This window comes from Thamnophis elegans, chromosome 8 (assembly GCF_009769535.1).
Source record: "Thamnophis elegans isolate rThaEle1 chromosome 8, rThaEle1.pri, whole genome shotgun sequence".
Classification (NCBI taxonomy): Eukaryota; Metazoa; Chordata; class Lepidosauria; order Squamata; family Colubridae; genus Thamnophis; species Thamnophis elegans.
Genome location: NC_045548.1, coordinates 71,571,585 through 71,590,454, shown reverse-complemented (window position 1 = coordinate 71,590,454; position 18,870 = coordinate 71,571,585). Strand labels below are relative to the sequence as shown.

At 43.0% G+C, this 18,870-nt stretch overlaps 1 protein-coding gene across 1 annotated transcript in view; it reads right to left on the bottom strand.

Annotated features, from left to right (window-relative positions):
* Nucleotides 1–18,870, bottom strand: part of TG (thyroglobulin) — a gene marked incomplete at its 5' end in the record, with an annotated part of 167,551 nt that overhangs the window by 64,644 nt on the left and 84,037 nt on the right. Inside the window, 4 exon segments of the mRNA XM_032222300.1 lie at nucleotides 2,437–2,524; nucleotides 5,623–5,845; nucleotides 7,503–7,667; nucleotides 9,692–9,826. Coding sequence (XP_032078191.1) covers nucleotides 2,437–2,524; nucleotides 5,623–5,845; nucleotides 7,503–7,667; nucleotides 9,692–9,826 — 611 coding nt within the window.

The following is an 18,870-nucleotide window of genomic DNA, read 5'->3' as shown; positions in this document are numbered from 1 at the left end:
GCTAGGAAACACACTAATTCATGGCCAAGGACTTGCATTTGTGTGAAATTTAAACATATCCTGGTTGTTTCCACAGATGAAGAATTTCCATCTGAAGTCACATAATTATGCCCCAGTAAAGTTGGTTGATTCTGAAGGGATTACCAGAGCCTCCTCTATTGTTTCAAAAACATAGTTCTCTCCAAAACCTCTTCATCTGATTAAATTGGAGAAAAAGCACAACAGACAGTTAACACCTCCCTCTTTTGTTTCTCCACAACCACTTCAGGGTTCAGAACTGAAACCCTTAAACGCCTGATTATGAACAACAGGAAAAGCAGAAAAACTGAGCGGGCCTCGAGAGCTTTTTGAAGGCATGAATAAGGGGTGGTAGAGAGAACAGAGGCAGGAATGTAGCACCTGTCTGTGGCTTCTTACACCCAACCTATCTTTTCCTGAGATCATGGGATACATGACATGGGGCAATCATATAATGCTGGGGAAAGATGCAGCTGCTTTAAAGAGTCACAGACAGGTACGTTCTGACCCTCCTTTTGGTTTTTAAATTGAAAGGACCACATCCAGTGGTGGAACTTCCCCACTGCATTAAAAATCTAAAGCTCTTCCAATAAGTCAGGGTCATCTTTGTCAGAGTTTCTTGCCGAAATCAAATCCAGAAAGCGCACACAGGTAACTGATTCAGCAGGATTCATTAACTTCTCTTTATATATAATATAACACATGAGACACATATACAATACCAAGAATGGTTCTTCCAACGTGGTTTTCAGTTTAGTTCAGAGCTGCAGCCCAGTTCTTAGCTTTTTGCACAGATTCATAGCTACAGAGCTAAGCCACGCCCAGGCTCCAAAGGGTTTCAGTTCCCATTGGCTGACCTTGTTGCTATGCCCTATTCCAGTTCATGAATATACTCTGACAATCTTTCATTGCATCTAAGTACAGGAATATCCTAATATCAGTTTCCATTCAACTGGTGCAGTTCAAAGTGTTTGAAGTTTGAGGAACATGAAATCATTGAGTCTGAAGCCACTTCATCACCCTCCCACTCTCTTCCTGCTCCCAAATTCTCAGAACTGCTTTGAAAACAAACTATTCTGTTTTCTTGCAATGATACATAAGTCATGTGTATTTGCCTCCTTTCATTGTTTGTAGGAGAAGAGCAGGCACAGCTGGGGAAGGTAGCGTTAAGTGCATTATCAGCCTAGAGTCATTACATTGCCGCAAACGTCCAAGTCCAACTCCTCCTGAATTCTGTTGACCCTTATCTGGCACCAATTTAGTCTTGAACTTTAATTGGACTAGGTTCTTGTGTATGGTGTTGAGCAATAAATCTTGGAACTGCAACTTAACTCTGGTCCCGATCCTTTGCAGTGAAATTTTTTAACCTCCTGGCACAATTTACACCTCTTTGTTTTTCTACATTTTTCTGGTGGTCTTCCAACCTAATATTATTTATGTTAGGTTATTGCTTATGATATCATTTATGTGCAAAGGGAACTTTGATGATACCATTGTGGTGGCCATCTTGGCATTTTGACCACACTGTGTGGACACCCTTGTCTCCAAGATATTAGCCAGTCGAAAAGAGCTTCATAACGTGACACAATCAAAATCCCTAATGTTCAGGACTCCTAATTGCATCAACTGCTCACCCCCAAACTTCCTTTGTCTAAAGACGACCGTGACATTCCATGAGTATCTAAGCATAGATCCCAAAAGATCCCATTGTCGGGAAGAAGAGGGGAAGGGTAAAGGGGAGGAAGGGGAAGGAGAGAAGGGAAAGGAGAGGAGGAAGGAAGGAAGGAAGGAAGGAAGGAAGGAGAGAAGAAAGAGAAGAAAGGGGGTAGGAAGGAGGGAGGGAAGGAGGGAAGCAAGGAGGGAAGGAAGGAGAGAAGGAGAGAAGAAAGGAAGGAAGGAGGGAAGGAAGGAGAGAAGAAAGGAGGGAAGGAAGGAGGGAAGGAAGGAGGGTATGTAGGAGAGAAGGAAGGGGGAAGGAAGGAGGAAAGGAAGGGGGAAAGGAAGGAGAGAAGGAGAAAAGAAAGGAGGGAAGGAAGGAAGGAGGGAAGGAAGAAGGGAAGGAGAGAAGGAGGGAAGGGGAAGGAGGGAGGGAAGGAAGGGGAGTAGGAGAGAAGAAACGAGGGAAGGAAAGAAGGAGGGAGGGAAGAAGAAGTAGGACCGGTGTAAGATAAGATGGATCTATGGGATGTTAAAAAAGCAATCTTCAAGTATATTGTCAACAGTAGGGAAAAATTGTTATAAATATATATTATTAATAAAAGTTATGAGATCATATAATTGTGAATGTATATATGAAATTGATAAAATTAAAATAATTAAAAATTCTAAAAAAAAAAAAAAGATCCCATTGTCAATGGGTTTAGCAACCTCATATCATGCTTCTTTCCTCAAAGTAGATTCCTGGAGTTCAGTACTTACATTGTTCTGCTGGACAAAGATGTTCAAAAACAAGCAATCTTCACTGACTGAAGAGAGGCTGTCATCGCCTGGCTGCCAGCAGCTCGCTCTAAAGATACAATAAAGTGCTTTATTATTTCTTTGAAGTCCTAGTGATCACGAAGAAACAAGGGAATAAGGTTGTGGATGTCGTGCAAGATCAGTTTTACATGTAGAGCAACTTTAAGAAGTGTAGACTTCAACTCCCAGGATTCTCCCGATGTGAAGATGGGTGGAATTCTGGGGGTTGAAGTCCACACATCTTACAGTTGCGAAAAAACTGAAGTAGAGCACACACACACACCCATCTGAGTACCTTCCAAATGCATGACTTTAATTCCCAGAATTCCCTAGTCAGTGTGGTCAATGCTGATGATGCAGGAGGGGGTGCACAGGTAAACCCACCAATGGCTGGCCAGGTTAGGTGGTCTTAATAGAATGGACCTTATAAAATCATATTAGCTTGGCTTTTCATTCTAGTGCCCTGGAGTTCCAAAGTTGACTTGTAGCTGGAGTGAAAACTGGAGTTCAGATTTTGGCGTGTGAACACGCTGAACTCGATGCATCAAATAAACCTGTTTCTCTCACCTTCGTGGTCTCAAGTCCTGGTCTTTCGTAAGTAGATTACAAACCTCAATCTGCTGCAACACTGAGAATTCTGGGAACAGACATCCTTTCCTTTGGAGAACATGCCAAGCAGAGATTCGTTGAATTCCTATTTTTTTTAACCATGTGTTCTGACCTAGCTTCCCCAGCAGCACTTCAGCTTCAACCACAACAATACACGGGCAAACAATAAATACAAACTCAAGGTAAACATCTCCAAACCCGAATGCAGAAAATATGACTTCAGCAACCGAGTGGTCAATGCCTGGAATGCTCTACCTGTTGTTACATCCCCAAATCCCGCTAATGTTAACGTAAGACTGTCTCTTACGTTGACCTCGCCCCATTCCTAAGAGGTCTGTAAGGGGCATGCATAAACGCACCAGCCTGCCTACCATCCCTGTCCCACTGTCTCCATTCATTCGTGCCTATTTGCTGTGTTCATATTTATGTTTATACTTATACCTGTTATCTTTTACTTGTTTGACAAACTGCATAAAATAAATAAATGAATAAAATAAATCATAAGTCCAGAGACTGAAGCATTATTAACAAAGCATTATATGATTAAACGGTGAAAGCATTATTAATTTAGCAAAGACATAACAAAGAATGAAGTGCGGCAGATTACAGCAATATTACAAGTAGGTCAGGGGTGGGTTTCTCGCCCCGTTCCAACCGGCTCAGTTGGAACGGGGCCGGCGGCGTCCTCGTGCACGCGCGCGGTGCACGCATGCATACTAGCATCTGTGCGATGCTCCAGCTGCTCCTGGAGGATCGTGCAGGCGCTGTATGCGTCCTGCGCATGCGTGGAAGCGCAGATCTCGTCAAAACCAGGTGGGCCCGTCGCCGTTCCCGGAAGTTACTTACTTCCGGGTTCGCCGACCAATCGGTTCGGAGGGACCGCTGCGAACCGGTTGAAACCCACCCCTGAAGTAGGTCCTTTCAGTATCTTTTTAAAATTTGATTTCTTGCACGAACAACTCCAGAATTAACAGTTTCAAGTAGTTTTTCATCAAGAAGGAATGCTTCTCATTTATATCTAATCAAGGGCTGATCTCTTAAAAATCCTGCACCATTACCAAAAAGAAAAAAAGAAGAAGAAGAAAAAGGAAGACACCTGTCAGTTCACATCTCGCTTCTAAAGACCCTAACAATAGACCCTTTTTTTTCTGAAGCAAAGGAATAGAATAAAGAATGACAATGTGGCTCAAGACAACATACACCACTGTTGTGGGTCTTAACTGCACGGCCCTGTGCACCTGGATGAGCAAGATGTGGCCTCTTTTGTGGTAAACTGTAAGCACAAACTGGTTGAGTTAATGCAACCCACACATCTCAGGTGCTTAAGAAATTAGGTCACCCAAAGCGAGAGTAACCATCCAATCATACAAGGCAAGGCCTAATGGGGAAAAAAAAAATATTAAAAAAAGATTTTAACGTCAAGCTTGAGAATTTGGTACAATTGCTTTCCATCTAGGGAAACTCCAACACAGGCTGAACCATGTCCTTGCCATGTCTATTAAGTAAAATAGTGCAGTTGTTAGGTCAATTGTGTAGCCATTAAAAAAAATCCGGCTTCCCCAGTAGAGGGATTCAAAAATGTTAGCAACCCGTTCTCTGCCCGGTTGCTGGGTGGGCATAGCCATGGTGGGGGTAGCCTACTCAGCCTCTTGCACCAGGGTGGGGGGGGGGGCATTTTTGCCTTCCCCAGGCTCTGGAGGCTTTGCCCAAGCCTCTGTGAGGTCAAAAACGGCCTCCCCCGGGCTCCAGAGGCTCTCCGGAAGGTGGAAACGAGCCTGCTTTCAGACTTCTGGTAGACTTGTCTTTCACCCTCCAGAGTCTTCCCCAAACCTCTGGGAGGGTGAAAACAGTCTCCCCTGAGCTCCAGAAGCCAGAAATGGGCTCGTTTCCATACTTCTTGTACTTCCGGTAGGCCCGTTTTTCACCCTCCGGAGTCTCCAGAGGCTTCCCTGAGCCTCCAGGAGGGCAAAAACGACCTACCCCAGACTCCAGAGGCCCTCTGGAGGCCGGAAACAGGCCTGTTTTGGACTTCCAGAACTTCTGGTAGGCCCATTTTTCACCTTCCCAGACCTTCCACGCAGGCCCTATAACTACCTGGCATGATGAACAGGCCGCGTGGAGACTCCTGGGAGGGAGGGGAGGGGTGGGCAGATCCAGACAGTGTTTGTAACAACCAGTTCGGCAAACCAGATGTAAAATTAGCATCCGGTTCACCTGAACCGGTCCAAACCAGCTGAATCCAACCCCTGGGCTTCCCGCATTGGCTTGGCTTGTCAGAAGCCAGCTTGGAAAGTCATACATGACCCTGGGATGCTGCAACAGTCATAGATACTTTCTGGTTGGTGAGCATCCAAATTTTGATCATGTAACTTAACAGTCATGTCACTTAATAACTGTGGCAGGAAAGGTCGTAAAATGGGGCAAAATTCACTTTGTCTCACTTAGCAATAAAAAGCCTGGGCTCAATTGTGGCCATAAATACTTTACGATATCTAAGAAAGTGAATGTTGGCTATTCAGGTGTTCTTGGTCTTCTCACCGGGTTGTGGTGGCGTTCCAGAAGTCTGTCCAGGTGAAAGGCTGTGGAGGATGGAACCGATTCTCTCCCACCGGAGGTGCTGCATATGGAACCCCAAGGAAGCTTCCAATGCTCTTCCATTCAGAACCCACTTGAATTACTTGAGAGACACCCAACATGGTCCCTTGTGATGGGATCACTACTGAAGGCTCATAGTTTCCTTCACCAGTGGCTAGGATCACACCTGCACAGAGATGGGGGGAAAAAAACCTCTTTGAGAAGAAGCTCTAAGCCTAATGATGCAGGTTTCAATCTGGGGTCTATTTGTTGGACTAAAATTCATCATGGCCAAACCTGCTTATAATCCAAGAGATGCAATGTCTATTACAGAGACTCTTCTGGAGGCTAAAACATACAAAAATGTATACATCCCTGGCCATTGCTAAGGTGAAGTCAAGGTTATCCCAATGTAAAAAAGACGTGGAGACTCTAGAAAGAGTGCAGAGAAGAGCAACAAAGAGGATTAGGGGACTGGAGGCTAAAACATATGAAGAACGGTTGCAGGAACTGGGTATGTCTAGTTTAACGGAAAGAAGGACTAGGGGAGACATGATAGCAGTCTTCCAATATCTCAGGGGTTGCCACAAAGAAGAGGGAGTCAAACTATTCTCCAAAGCACCCGAGGGCAGGACAAGAAGCAATGCGTGGAAACTAATCAAGGAGAAAAGCAACTTAGAACTAAAGAGAAATTTCCTGACAGTTAGAACTATTAATGAGTGGAACAACTTGCCTCTAGAAGTTGTGAATGCTCCAACACTGGAAGTTTTAAAGAAGATGTTGGATAACCATTTGCCTGAAGCGGTGTAGGGTTTCCTGCCTGAGCAGGGGGTTGACTAGAAGATCTTCAAGGTCCCTTCCAACTCTGTTATTCTGTTCTGTTCTGCTCTGCTCTGCTCCATTCTATTCTATTCTATTCCATTCCATTCCACTCCACTCCATTCCATTCTATTCTCAAACGTTGTTGTTGTTTTAAGCATTTAGTTGTATCCGACTCTTGACGACTTTATAGGCAAATGCTCTCCATCCTACCCACCGCTTCTTTCAGTTTTTGGATGTTCATCTTTGTATCAGCTTTGATGGGATTAAGACCGTATGTTCTTTGCTTGCCCCTTCTTCTTGATCCACTAACAATTCCTCCTGTGAGGAATTGAAAAAAGCACCTTTGGGACAACCATGACCTGGCTGACTGAGAGTCTCCACAGACTGTCACATGGCACTGCTACATCTATCCGCACTGCTGTCTTCTGGTCCTTGTCTACTACCTTGATGTCTGATTGCTTGGCCAACACCTGCCTATCTGTCTGTCTGGACATGGAAGTCCCATAGGGTCTTAGCCATCTTATGTTCTGCTGCCTTATATGGAATCTCCCATCTGGACTTGGTTGGGTCCAGCCCAGTGGTGGGTTTCAAAAAATTTTGGAACCTCTTTTGTAGGTGTGGCCTGCTTTCCGGGTCCACTGGTGGAACCTCTTCTAACCGGTTCGGTAGATTTGATGAACCGGTTCTACCGAATCGGTACGAACCTGTAGGAACCCACCTCTGGTCCAGCCCATACATTGTGCAGGATGCTCCTAACAAGAAAACATCTACTTTGTTGTGCTGTTCAGTGTGTGCAGTTCCTGCCTTCCTCTGTGGTTTTCATCCATCCCTTTGATTGGGGGCAGCTTTACTATATGTATTCACTTTTAGTCTTCTATTCTTAACCAAACTTGGCATTGTTCAACAGCTTCTAAGATTCACTGCCATGCCTGGTTTATTTCCACTGTGTCTCCTGGTTTTGTGTTTCAGGGAAAGCAAAGATTAGAAAATCAAGTCTCCTTAATCTTTTGCCACCTACGCACCTCGCTTTCGATAGATGTAAGTAGCCGGCTCCTTGAGCAAAATACGACAGTGGTGGCCTTGTAGACTCAGGGTACAACTCTGGGTTTCTGGGTAGAATACACATCGTACTGTTGATGGTAACGTTTCAAGTGTGGTCACTCGGCACAGATTGTCCTTTGAACAGACTGTAAAGAAAGAAATGGCCAACTGTGAATTGCATAGGCGGATAAAACAAAGGGCAGGTGAAAAGTGATGTTTTGGAGATTAAAATGAAGAATACAATCCATAATGGATCCAACCAGATTGGGAAATTCTCAGGCGGCGACAGTGATGATTGTCAACTCATAAAGTTGCCAGGGTGACGAAAAGGAGGGGGGAGTGCGTTCCACTCATAGTTTCGGCTAGAGTCAGATCTCAGATTACTGCAGCAGGTTTGGGAGGGGTGCACCTCATTGGGGAATGTGATTTGTGACACAGACTGTGGGGAGGGAAGGAACAGGGGTAAAGTTCAGCTAAAATGCAAATAAGGCTCAGATCTGACTGCATAAGATCTTGCCAAATGGTGCTCCTAATAAATGACTAGTTTTCTTTTGAAACTTGGCTGGAGACTCATGAAACAAATAGGGCATCTTTCGGAAACCTGACAATATTTAGAAGGCCATCTCCGGAGGTGTTTTAAGGTTCATCAAAAGAAACAAATACAATCTATCTACTGTTCAACAGAGTAATGAAAGCCCCAATTTCTTTGCTGTTGCTTACAGCTGTGTTACACTGGACACACTGTATCCCAGGACTTCCATAAATATCATATGAAAAGAAGAGACAGTTATTACAAAAGATACAGCTTTGTATATGATAATGTAGGATACTTTTTTCCCAATTTGATGCACTCCAGATATAAAGAGACCAGGAATTCTGAGAGCTGCAATCTGGACATGTATAGATAGAGGAAAAATCACTGCAGGATATACTTATTAGTAATATTAATTATTATCACTGCTTAATGGTGAAGTTAGGGATGCGGTGGCTCAGTGGCTAAGACGCTGAGCTTGTCGATCAGAAAGGTTGGAATTCGGCGGTTTGAATCCCTAGCACCATCTAACGGAGTGAGCTCCCGTTACTTGTCCCAGCTTCCGCCAACCTAGCAGTTAAAAACCAAGAAAAAATGCAAGTAGAAAAATAGAGACCATCTTTGGTTTGAATCCCTAGCACCGTCTAACGGAGTGAGCTCCCGTTACTTGTCCCAGCTTCTGCCAACCTAGCAGTTAAAAACCAAGAAAAAATGCAAGTAGAAAAATAGAGACCATCTTTGGTGGGAAGGTAACATCGTTCTGTGCGCCTTCAGCATTTAGTCATGCTGGCCACATGACCACGGAGATGTCTTCGGACAGCACTGGCTCTTTGGCTTTGAAACGGAGATGAGCACCGTCCCTTAGAGTTGGGATCGACTAGCACATACCGTAAAAAGATTTCAGTAACTCCCTTTAAGTCTGTCCTGATTCAACCCTACTTCTATTTCCACATTATTTCCACATTTGTTTTAAAAAATGGCACACTAATTCCAGTTAGTCAATTAACAATGCAATTAATACAACTTGCATTTAAGAAATCTGAGAGGCAGTTTGCTGTAGTGATGAAGAGACCAAAGTAGAAACCAAGAGTTCTAGTTCTAGACACCTGAGTGACCCTGGGCCAGTCATTTTCTCTCAACCCAGCAAAGAAGGCAATGGCAAATCACTTCTGAAATCAGAGAGAGAGGGAGGGAGGGAGGGAGGGAGGGAGGGAGGGAGGGAGGGAGGAAGGGAGGGAGGAGGGAGTGAGTAGTGGATGGATGGGGAGGACGGAAGGTGTGGTATGGAAGGAAGGAAGGAAGGAAGGAAGGAAGGGATGGATCGATGGGTGGATGGATGGATGGATGGATGGGGAGGATGGAAGGAGGGGTGTGGGGGAAAGAAAGGAAGTTAGGAAGGAAGGAGTAGGGGATGGATGGATGGGGAGGATGGAAGGAGTGGTGTGGGAGGAAGGAAGGAAAGGAAGGAAGGAGTCAGTAGAGGATGGATGGGGTAAGAGGGGTGTGGGGGGAAGGAAGGAAGTTAGGAAGGAAGGAAGGAGTAGGGGATGGATGGATGGATGGATGGGGAGGATGGAAGAAGGGGTGCAGGAGGGAGGAAGGAAGGAAGGGATCATTTTGGAAAATAAGCCATTTTACCTGAGAGACAAAAATCTTGGATGGCGGCAAAGTCACTGGAAGGATCTCTGCTGACCTGGATGACATCAAATTTAGAAATGGAAGGATCTAGAATAGTAGACGTCCTGTCCAAACTCTGCCATTTGTCCAAGGTCACTAAAAAGAAATACAATGCAGAAATTCAACAGGAGGCGTCTTGAGAACCATAATTTATATTTGTTGGAATACAAAATGAAATAATCAAATAATCAAAGCCAAATAATCAGCGGAATATGCGAGTCACAACTAAGTAAAATCATAGGAATTTGTTGTCAAGAAATATGTCTGAATGTTCTACTGAAGGTTATAATTATTGTTATAATTAATTACCATCTCTCTAATGGTCTGTAACCTCCCTTGGTTCTTATCCTTTTATTCAATCCTTTTCATTTAACGACCCCATAATCCCTTGCTGTGTGGAGTCTGGGCAATTGAATGGAGCTAGCAGTTTGTTTTAATGGCCAGATGCCTTTCCTGTCGCCAATGCAGAGTTGTGTCCAGCAGATATATTTTTCAGGGTGCCGAGAGAGAGAAAAGTATCTGCCTCTACCTAGGATCGAACTCACCATCCGTTTATTCAAAGTCTGGGGGAAATTCCTCCCACACAGAGGTCTTTCAATACAGACAATCCTCAACTTACAAACCATTCATTTAGTGACCATTTGAAGTTAACAGTGACACTGAAGAAAGGGATCTTTTTAACACTAATGACCGTTGCAGCATCCCCATGGTCATGTGATTAAAATTCAGACACTTGACAACTGACTCATATTTACGACGGTTGTAGTGTCCCGCAATCATGTGAATCACTTTTTGTGACCTTCTCCCAAACAAAGCTATGGAGGAAGCCAGATTCACTTAACAACTGGGTTACTCAGCTGAAGGTGGCTCAGTGGCTAAGACGCTGAGATTGTCGATCAGAAAGGTCAGCAGTTCAGTGGTTCAAATCCCAAGCGCGGCGTAATGGAGTGAGCTCCCGTTACTTGCCTCAGTTTCTGCCAACCTAGCAGTTCGAAAGCATGTAAAAATGCAAGTAGAAAAATAGGAACCACCTTTGGTGGGAAGATAACAACGTTACGTGTGCCTTTTCTGTTTAGTTATGCCAGCCACATGACCACGGAGATGTCTTCGGACAGCGCTGGCTCTTGGGCTTAGAAACGGAGATGAGCACTGCCCCCTAGAGTCAGGAATGACTCAGTGCGAGGAGAACCAAACCTTACTCACTTAACAATTGCAGTGATTCACTGAACGTCTGTGTCAAGAAAGGTCACGAAATGGGGCAAAAAAAAAAATCACTTAACCACTGTCTTGTTTAGCAACAGAAATTTTGAGCTTGGTTGAAATCATAAGTCAAGGACCATCTGTCATCTAGTCACCAAGAAACGGGACTTCTGCCTTTGTGAAATAGTTAGAGGCTTTCTCATTCTGCTAGAAAGAGTTTAAAAGGGCTGCCCATCCAATCTCTTTTGACTTCCCATTTGGTAGAACATTTCACAAAAGGCTGCTTCTTCCGGCTATCGGCATGATTTCAAAGAAAGTAAATCACGGTTCACATCAGATCCAATCAACCTGGAATGTACAAAAATTGAACAGCCCCCTCGGTTTTATTTCTCGTTGTATATTTGTTTTTCAAAAGCCACACTTTAATAATTAGATTTAAAAATAAAAACAGAAGGAGTATTTTACAGATACTGGGGGCGGGGGGGGGGGGGGCGGTTGCCATAAAAACAACAACAGAAGTGGAGCCTTCCCAGGGATAGGAATTTAAGAAAAACAGTTTGAACAATAATTACACATCAATTTTCCGCAGTCTGAGTTGCCAGTTCCAACGGCGCAGAAGTTATTTGTCTAGCTCCAGACCCAAATCTGAAAATGACTACTTATGCTCTTGAAAAGAAAAAAAAACCCTGAAAAGACAGACAATCTTTGTTTTGGATCCAATGTCAGCCAAGGATGTCTGGACTATCTTGCTGATTTTAAAGTATGTTTGGTTTGGGATAATAGGTCACTCACAGTCACTTGTGCTGACAACATCAACATACCAGGATTTATATATATATATATGTGTGTGTGTGTGTGTGTGTGTGTGTGTGTGTGTGTGTTGTGTCACAACCCCTGGTATGCCCAAATATGGGAGGGAGCATACTGCTTCCCTTTTCTGTCTATCGGCTCACTCTGGGAGCCATCCAGGGAGAAAGCCATTTTTTTTTATCTTGCCTTGTTACATTTGTGCTGATACATTTATTTATTTATATTTATTTAACAGCACAAATGCATATATATATGTGTGTGTGTGTGTATACATATATACATATGCATGCATGCATACATACATACATACATACATACATACATACATACATACATACATATATATATATATATATATATATGTTGTATTTGTGCTGATAAATAAATAAAGGGAGACTAGTATAGATCTATTTCAAGCTATCTAGCTCTCATCAGCTAGCCATACCCTTACTGATGAGAGCTAAATAGCTTGAAATAGATCTATACTAGTCTCCCTTTATTTATTTATCAGCACAAATACAACAAATGTAACAAACAGGCAACAGTAAAAATATTGGGTTTCTGTCTGGATGGTCTCTTGTGACGAGCCGAAGGACAGAGAATGGAAGTAGTGATCTTCCTCCCATATTTGGGCATACCGGGGGTTGTAATTCTAAAATATATAAGACACCAGCCTGAAGATGACGAGTGGGACCTTGTCGAAACGTCGCCAAGATACTCTCAATCTTACACAGGAAAAGACCCGAATACACCAAAACCTGCACACACACACACACACATATATACACACATACACACATACACACACACACACACACACACATATATACATACATATATACATACATATATACATACATATATCTATATCTATATCTATATCTATATCTATATCTATATCTATATCTATATCTATATCTATATCTATATCTATATCTATATCTATATCTATATCTATATCTATATCATCTATATTCTTTATTTAATGGGTTATAAACCCTTAATAAGGCCAAATCTAGAATACTGTTTTGGTTACCACGTTATTAGTAAGGCCAAATCTAGAATCAGTTTTGGTTACCACGTTATTAAAAAAGATGCAGAGAAGAGCAACGAAAATGATTAAAGGCCTGGAGATTAAAATATATGAAGAACGGTCACAGGATTTGGGTGGTCTAGAGAAAAGAAAGAACTTGGGGTAATGTGCAGGGGTGGGTTCCTACTGGTTCGGTGCCCGAAAAAGTTTGTGCATGTGTGCTTGCTTCGAATGCACGAATGCCAGACGCGATAAGGTAGATCATAACCTACTACTAGATAAAGTAGAAGAATGTGGGTTGAACAGTATCACCACCAGATGGATTTGTAACTGGCTGTCCAACCGCACTCAACCTGTAGTCCTCAATGGAATTGCATCTTCATGGAGGGAAGTATGCAGTGGCTCTGTTTTGGGCTCAGTACTCTTCAACATCTTCATCAATGATTTGGATGAGGCAATAAAAGGGGAACTCAGCAAATTTGCAGATGACACCAAGGTGGCAGGAATAGCCAACACTCCAGAAGTCAGACTTAAGATACAGAAGAATCTTGACAAACTTGAACATTGAGCACTATCTAATAAAATGAAATTCAGTGGTGAAAAGAGTAAGGTTCTACATTTAGGCAACAAAAACGAAATGCACAGGTACAGTATAGGTGGTACCTTGCTCAACAGTAATAACTGTGAAAGGGATCTTGGAGTCATAGTGGACAAACATTTAAATATGAGCCAGCAGTGTGCAGCAGCTGCCAAAAAAGCCAACACAGTTCTAGGCTGCATAAACAGAGGGATAGAATCAAGATCATGTGAAGTGTTAATACCACTTTATAAGGCCTTGGTAAGGCCACACTTGGAATTCTGCATTCAGTTTTGGTCACCATGATGTAGAAAAGATGTGGAGACTCTAGAAAGAGGGCAGAGAAGAGCAACAAAGAGGATTAGGGGACTGGAGGCTAAAACATATGAAGAACAGTTGCAGGAACTGGGTATGTCTAGTTTAATAGAAAGAAGGACTAGGGGAGACATGATAGCAGTGTTCCAATATCTCAGGGGTTGCCACAAAGAAGAGGGAGTCAAACTATTCTCCAAGGCACCTGAGGGTAGAACAAGAAGCAATGGGTGGAAACTAATCAAGGAGAGAAGCAACTTAGAACTGAGGAGAAATTTCCTGACAGTGAGAACAGTTAATCAGTGGAACAGAAATTGCCTCCAGAAGTTGTGAATGCCCCAACATTGGAAGTCTTTAAGAAGATGTTGGATAGCCATTTGTCTGAAACGGTATAGAGTTTCCTGCCTAGGCAGGGAGTTGGACTAGAAGACCTCCAAGGTCCCTTCCAACTCTGCTATTGTATTATTATAAAGCAGTATTTTATTTGAGACTAGCCGATAACCCGGCGTTGCCTAGGTATTTATTTATAGTGGGGAAATGTCCGGCCCAAATGTAATTTCTAATATTGGATTTTCCCCCTTACCAGAGGGAGCCCCCTTGTGGAGTACCATGAAGCCGTTACCATGGCAACTCCACTGCACTGTACAGTAGAAGCCATTTTACAGCAGTACAGTAGAAGCCATTTAAAGGCACAAAAGGCTGCATCTTAACAGAACACACATCCCGACGGGTGTTAGGGGTATCTTACTCCCCCACAGTGTTTGTTTCCAGAGAGTAAGTCCTCTGTGTACCAAGTTTGGTTGAAATTGCTCGAGGCATTCCAGAGTTATGCTGTAACATACACACACAGACACACCCATTTATATATAGAGAGAGAGATGGAAACACAGGCCTTAAATTTCCGTCTGTCTGGGCTGCAGTTCAAGGAAAGTGCTCTCCTGTGGCTTTCTTTCCAGAGAAAAGGTTTTGTTTACTCATTTTTAATTAACCATTCCTCTCCTGAATTCATTTGTGAATGAAATGAAATGAATTCTTCAGAGCTCAGTTCCGTTTGAAGCCAAAAACATAGTGCAAACCCTTAAGCAAACACAAGGCAGTATAGAAAATACAGTTGGTCCTTGACTCGTGACCACCTTCGAGCCCAACATTTCCATTGTTAAGCAAGACCGTCATTAAGTGAATTTTGCAATTCTGCAATCCCCTCCCCCGGAAATCCATTCCTACTCCCACGCCATTCAAAGGGTGTTCATCCCAAATTGTATAGCTAAATGTTCGTGGAGATTCTCAGTCATCCAGGTCACGGTTGTCCCAAAGGGGCTTTTTCAGGAGGCAACCGGACTTCCTTATTTTTCTTTGAAGACGTTTCACTTCTCATCCAAGAAGCTTCTTCAGTTGACAGGATAGTGGGTGAAGGGAAGGATTATATTCCTTGCAGACAGCTGGTAACCTGCCTCCTTTTGAAGCACTTGGTGGTCTACAAACTTTTAGCTATACAAAGTTTAGTTCATTTGGCTTAAAACTCAAAAAAAAAAAAATAATGAGTAAAATAAGAGGGTTAAGAATGGTGAAATCCAAATGAAATACAATAGAAGGGGAAATCATATAAGGTGAGCGGTATCGATTGATAATTGCTATTAGAAAGAACAGGAAGCTCCTGTTCGTATTGTATTGTACTGTGGTGTAAGTCTAAGTTTTGTGTGTGTGTATTTTACACGTTTGTTAATAAATTTTTTTTTAAAGTTTAGTTCATTTGGGATGAACGCCCTTGGAATGGTGTGGGTGTACCAAAGGCTTTCCAGAAAAAAATTGCAGACTACAGGAATCAGGAGCGCTACTCTGGTGACCCTGAGGATACAGATAAACCTCCAAGTTCTCCAATGACCCCCCCAAAAGGATGCAAATGACCAGCTTTCTGCAAGGAATATAAATCCTTCCATTCCCTCCACTATCCTCTCAGAGCTGAAGAAGCTTCTTGGATGAGAAGTAAAACGTCTTCAAAAGAAAAAAAACAAGAAAATCCAGTTGCCTCCTGCGGGGGGGGGGGGAGCACTTTAGGTTCTTCCCCTTTGTATAAAATGTTGAGTAACTAAGCAACTCTGGTGAAGCAGATGCATGGATCAGTTTCACCTAATATAGAAGTTCCCTCCTTCCAGCCAGACCCAACTTGGGCCATCCCAGTGTCCCTTGGATCAAAGTTTTTCATTGCATAATTATAACCCTCTGCATCCAATTCCTCCTGAATCTTTTATTGTTAAATTACAGGATCTGTAGGAGTGAGTTTAGCTTTCCAGATGTTTTTTTTTTTACTAAGGAGAAAAAGATGGGTGTCAGGGAAAATGAGAAGAATGTCTGCTACAGTGATTTAACAAGCGAGATTCGCTTGAAATAAGCTAAAACACAGTCTAATGCAAAGCTAAACACAACCGAGATTATCCTCCTGACTCAGGGGTGGGCCGTTGGGGTCTCGCACGGGTTCGGCCGATCCTCTAGCTAGGATTCTGCCCAGTTCAGTGAACCCCCAAATGCCAGCCCATGCCTGACCACTATTGCATAGATTGAGTATGATTTAGCTTTTATCTCAACTGCAGAAATAAAGATACTATAAACTAAACCAGGTATGTGCAAAGTCTCCCAGCTCCATCGTAACATTCTGTTCTTCTGTGTAGTTTAAATATTTTGTTCTTACACACACTGGTAGTCCTTGACTTACAACAACAATTGAGCGGCTTTTCAATGAGTCACTTACATTCCATGGCTTTTTTTAAAACTGCAGTCATTAAATGAATCATAGAGCTGTTAAGCAAATCTGGTTTCCCCCGTTGACTTTGCTTGTCTAGAAACCAGGTGGGAAAGTCGCAAACTGGCAATTAGGTGACCCTGGGACACGGCAACTGTCATAAGTACATGCCAGTTGCCAAGCTTCTCAATTTTGATCATGTGGTCATGGAAACCCTGCAATGGTCATAAATACAAGGATGGTTGCAAGTTACTTTTTTTAGCACTGTTGTAACTTTGAAAGGTCATTAAACAAATGGTCATAAGTCAACAATTACCTAGACCTAAACTAGACCTCTGGGTAACCAGATGTTCTGACCGAGGCTTCCCAAGAAGCTGAGAGAGCATGAAGCAAACTCCTTGTTCCGACAAAAACCCCTTTTATTCATTTACTGTGAATTCTGCTCATTCACATCCAGCAAAGACTTTCAAGGGAGGATTTACAGTTACAGACCTTATCTGGCTTGGAGAGCTGCCAGGCCGATATCTGCAAAACGTGGCAAGGAGTCTTGGAAAGTCACGAACCAATTAAGCGAACTAATTGTCTCCTGCAAACTCCACTCCCACTTCGCTCCTCTTTTATTTCCTCTGGAGGGGCCATTCACTGTCCACCTGAGGCCTTACTCCCAAGTCAACCCCTGTTCTTTAGCTGTTCCCTTCGTCTGGCAACTCTGTGCATGCACACACTGGGCACAGGCTCCAGCTTTTCATCTGCCTCACTGCTGTCTGATTCTGAAGGCAGCTGATAACTGTCATACGGCCCTGGGCCCATCCCTGCCTCCGACACAGAGCCCTCATCAGAGTCTTCCTCAGACTCCAGGACTGGCCCATGTTCCTCCCCAACCTCCTCACTGTCCGAATCTGCTGCCAGCTCCATTGGCCACTGGTGGGCCACAACACCAATTAAATCTTTGTGATCCCACTGTGAACAGTGATACCTCTCTTGGTGTCTATCGTATTTCACTAGATTTTCCATTTTAAAAAATGAAAAGCTAGCATGCTACAACGTGCCTAGTGGCTGAAGGACTAACTTCGGATACTATATTTACTCTCTGTAATTCTTCCAAGCCACAGGCATCTTAAACAACATAAAAGTGCTGGGTGGCTGGAACTCAGTGCTTTTTTAAAGAATGGTGTCCATCTGTCTCCAATAACTTCCCAACAGTGAAGTTGGGATGGTGGATGGAATTCTGAGGAATTAAAGGGAAAAGAAGAAAGCAACATCCCAATTTTCCTTCTGGTAGATGAATCTTGAGAGAGGTTTCCAAATTTCTCAAAGGCATCCACCAAGCCAAAAAGATGGGAGTTCCCCAAATAGAATTTTGGGGAACTTAAATGGATCAGAAGTCAATGTTATTGCCCATCACCTGATGGTAATAGGAATATCAGCCCCGTATCTTCTAGCTGGGCCAGTACTAAACTTCTAATGTTGACTAGAACTTTTGGAAGTTGAGAAGATCTGAAGGACTATAGAGATTCTCCGTCATCCAGGTCATGGTTATCCCAAAAGGTGCTTTTTCAAGAGACAACTGGACTTCTTGGTTTTTCTTTGGAGTCGTTTTGCTTCTCATCCAAGAAGTTTCTTCAGCTCTGACTGGATGGTGAGGAATGGAAGGATTTATATTCCTTGCAGACAGCTGGTCATTTGGTTTGAAAGAGGGGTCGAAAAGGCCATCTATTTCAAAATTGAACAGTCCTCTCTCAACAGAATAGAATAACTATTGTCACTTTGAATGTACACTAATTGGCACACATTAAAATGAAATTTTGTTGCATACAGAGAGGGAGGGATACGGCATCATCTATCTTCAGTCTACAACACAATCCTTTCAATAGTTCCAAGAAGGCTCCACATTCATTTGCACTACTCAGGTGACCCCGAGATGACCCAGATTAACTTCCAGGTGGCCTCTACAACTCTGGATGCAAATGACAAGCGGTCTGCAAGGCATATAAAATATTTCCATTCCTAACCATCCAGCCAGAGCTGAAGAAGCTTCTTGGATGAGAAGTGAAACGTCTTCAGAGAAAAAACAAGACAGACCAGTTGCCTCCTGAAAAAAGCACCTTTGGGACAAGACGTGAAGGAGTATCACTTTGGAGAACACTGCTGTACAAGATGATTTGCAAACACCTATACCTGTCAAGATGAGATGTTTTATGCAGTCCTCTATGGGCTTACAAAGAAGATTCTTCCACTGAATTTTGTGGACTTTGAGCCAGGAATTCATCTCTGGAATTTACGTTCTGGGTAATGTGGATTTTAATTCCCAGAACCTTCAAGTGCCAAGGTTGAGAAACACTGCTAGAGGGACAATGAACTGAAATATCAACTGCTTTTAACCATAGCAATAGCACTTAGACTTATATACCGCTTTACAGTTCACCGACAAATGCGCGCTCGACAAAAGCGCGCTGACGAAACCGCAGCGA